Source organism: Bidens hawaiensis, unplaced genomic scaffold (assembly GCF_021521415.1).
Source record: "Bidens hawaiensis isolate Kalapana, Puna unplaced genomic scaffold, B.hawaiensis_p1.1 tig00020433_1, whole genome shotgun sequence".
Lineage (NCBI taxonomy): Eukaryota > Viridiplantae > Streptophyta > Magnoliopsida > Asterales > Asteraceae > Bidens > Bidens hawaiensis.
In genome coordinates this window covers 377,201-380,081 of record NW_027493118.1, presented here as the reverse complement: position 1 = coordinate 380,081, position 2,881 = coordinate 377,201, and the positions used below count along the sequence as shown (strand labels likewise).

The 2,881-nt window shown below is 35.2% G+C and overlaps 1 protein-coding gene across 1 annotated transcript; it reads left to right on the top strand.

Annotated features, from left to right (window-relative positions):
* Positions 1-2,023, top strand: LOC143560740 (11-beta-hydroxysteroid dehydrogenase-like 4A). Its single transcript, XM_077048972.1, has 6 exons — positions 1-225; positions 306-504; positions 597-676; positions 754-885; positions 994-1,146; positions 1,247-2,023. Exons 1-6 carry the CDS (start codon positions 31-33, stop codon positions 1,454-1,456), a joined length of 969 nt encoding a protein of 322 aa, XP_076905087.1. The 5' UTR covers positions 1-30; the 3' UTR covers positions 1,457-2,023.
* The last annotated feature ends 858 nt before the right edge of the window (positions 2,024-2,881 follow it).

The following is a 2,881-nucleotide window of genomic DNA, read 5'->3' as shown; positions in this document are numbered from 1 at the left end:
GAGTGGTGGTGCTTCTAATTATAGCCAGTCATGTATGAAGCATGTTTCAATAACAACTTCACAAATGCACTTGTGTATTACGTCTTGTTGTTACTTTTGCTTCTTATTTCACCTTTATTACTCCTTTGGGAACTCGTAATCACCGTAACTTCAACCTTCCGACGCAATGAAAACATGTCCGGGAAGGTGGTCTTGATCACCGGTGCTTCATCAGGACTTGGAGAGGTAGTACGTACGTAAATGATCATAACCTTAAACATAAGCAAACTCGTGTTTAATCAATAAATTAATACGCAAAATGGCAGCTCATGTCGTATGAATATGCAAAACGAGGGGCGTTTTTAGCGATTACAGCGATAGAAGAACCAGAGAGTCGACTCGAGCAAGTAGCCAATACGGCTCGTGAACTCGGCTCTCCTGACGTTCTTTACTTGTTCGCCGACGTGTCAAAGGTCGACGAGTGTAGGATGTTCGTGGAAGACACAGTTAAACATTTTGGTCAATGTGAGTTATCTGGAATCTCTTAAATAAGTAGCTTTTTTCACCCTCACTCACTTTGTGTGACTTAAGCCATTAACACGCTACTTGGTTCGCAGTGGATCATCTTGTTTGTAACGCAGGAATCGGACCCGTTTATTCTATTGACATTGATGTCTCCAAATTTGTACCTGTTATGGTATATTAATCCTTTAAAACTTTACTAGCTAAAAATGCATGCATGTGCACAACTCTAATGGATTTGAATATGTTTAGGACATAAACTTTTGGGGGTCGGTGTATCCAACTCATTTTGCAATCCCGCACCTCATGAAAACTAATGGAACCATCGTCGTTAATGCCTCGGGTTCTGGCGTGTTGAACATACCGAAAGGCGGCGTCTACAATGTACCCAACACTATTCCCTAGCCTAGACTCATGTGTTATCATTCTTAACCATAATATAGCCAATAAACTGAATAACTCAATCCTATGACTCTCTTTTTTTACTCTCAGGCAAGTAAAGCAGCATTGATCAGCTTCTACGAGTCCCTTAGACATGAAGTGTCCCCGGTAGTAAAAATCGCAATCGTGACACTTGGGTTCATAAAAACAAACATCATAACAGCCAAATATTCAACCAACACTGCTGGTGTTAGCCTAAAAAGGGTAAGCCGCGCGTAATACAAATTGCAAGAGATCGATCGAACTATCTGTTTATTACTAGCTAAAAGCTTACTAAACCAAACTACATATATACTTTCGGCAGGACATAGGAGATGTGTACCCAACGATGTCACCTGATGCATGTGCGAAAGCCATCGTGTCGGGAGTATGCAAGGGAGACACGTCCATTACACAACCGAGGTTCGTTAAGGCCCTCTTCTTGGTCAAGTATTTATTCCCAGAACTACACCGTATCTACGTCAATATTTATTTTTCCTCAATGTACAATAAGCTGCAAAAGGTTGGATCATAAGCTACCCGTTGCAACATCATAGGCAATGTGATACCACCAGAGTTATTAATGTGTATATTGGTGTTTGTTATCACAACTACTGATTATATATTTTGTTTTCTTGTATGTACCTCGTAATGTTACACATGACATTACTGTTTCCAGTCTTGTATGAAGTATAAGTATATATATATATATGGTACAAAAGACATAGTTGACTTCTTAATTTATTTAATGATATAAAAGATTAAAAACCTAACCAATACTATTCTTGTGGCAAAACATATATTATCCATCACAAATACCATTTGGAGGGGTTTAGTAATATTGGGTTAGAAGGTTAAACTGTTCATCCAACATGCCAAAGACGTGACAAGAGGCATTCGACATAGGTATATCATGTTGATCTTCGACATGACGTACGTACTAACTACAGATGAACAAACACAATACACATTTTCCCTACCGGCTGATGTTCAATTCGAAGACTTGTCGGTTGTTGTTTGTGACAAAAATATGATCGCCATGTCCTGGTGTGTGAAACGTACGATTCTATATTAGGATATATGCAATACGGAAGAACTAGCTAGCTAGTAGCTACTAATGCCTTTGATGTCATATATATATATATATAGGGGATGGATCATGCGAGAAGTCAAGTTACAGCGAGAAGTGCGAAAATCAATCTGGACCATTAATTATGTGTAATCAATGGATTAGAAAACTTATGGCAAACTTGTAATTATGAAGATATTAATCTACCAATATATCAATAAAGAAGGGTAGTTTGGTATTTGTTTTGTAGACTTTTCAAAGAGAAACTTAAGTAATCAATAGCATTTATTTGTTATTATTACTAACTAATTGAAAGTTATCAATAATTGTTATTTTTTAATTCATGATATTAATTAAACTAATGAAATACTATAATCTATTCAATCATAATTCTTAAAATGGTGTACTTCTTATCGTGTATACTTTCATTTATGTATTGTGTATGTTCATAGATGTACCGTGTAGGTGGTTTATCGAATAATGTATGTGTAAAATTTATCGTGTGTAGGTTCATTTATGTATTGTGTAGGTTCGTATATGTACTATGTAGGTGGTATTTCGAATTGTGTATGTATAATTGTATTCATGTGTATGTTCATTATGTACTGTGTAAGTTTATCGATACAATTGAATTCAAGAACTATTATCAGGATACATGTATAAAATTCAAATTATGAGAATTCAGTTTAGATTGATTTGAATATGTTTTAAAAAATATAAAGACAAACTTTTTGTAACTTCTCCATACATTATAACCTACCAAATATAAACAAATGCATATTTTACTATAAAACCCTTATCATTAAATAAATGATAAAATAAAAGAAAAAATATGATTGGTTAGATTTATTTCTCGCACTTCTCGCAATAAAAAACACTTCTGAAATGAAC

What these genes read in the sequence shown, in the direction of transcription:
- LOC143560740 (XM_077048972.1), top strand. Translation starts at nt 31, where the DNA reads ATGTATGAAGCATGTTTCAATAACAACTTCACAAATGCACTTGTGTAT. An exon ending in CTTCATCAGGACTTGGAGAG is followed by an intron (nt 226 to 305) that starts GTAGTACGTACG and finishes GCAAAATGGCAG; the next exon opens with CTCATGTCGTATGAATATGC. An exon ending in CCAAATTTGTACCTGTTATG is followed by an intron (nt 677 to 753) that starts GTATATTAATCC and finishes GAATATGTTTAG; the next exon opens with GACATAAACTTTTGGGGGTC.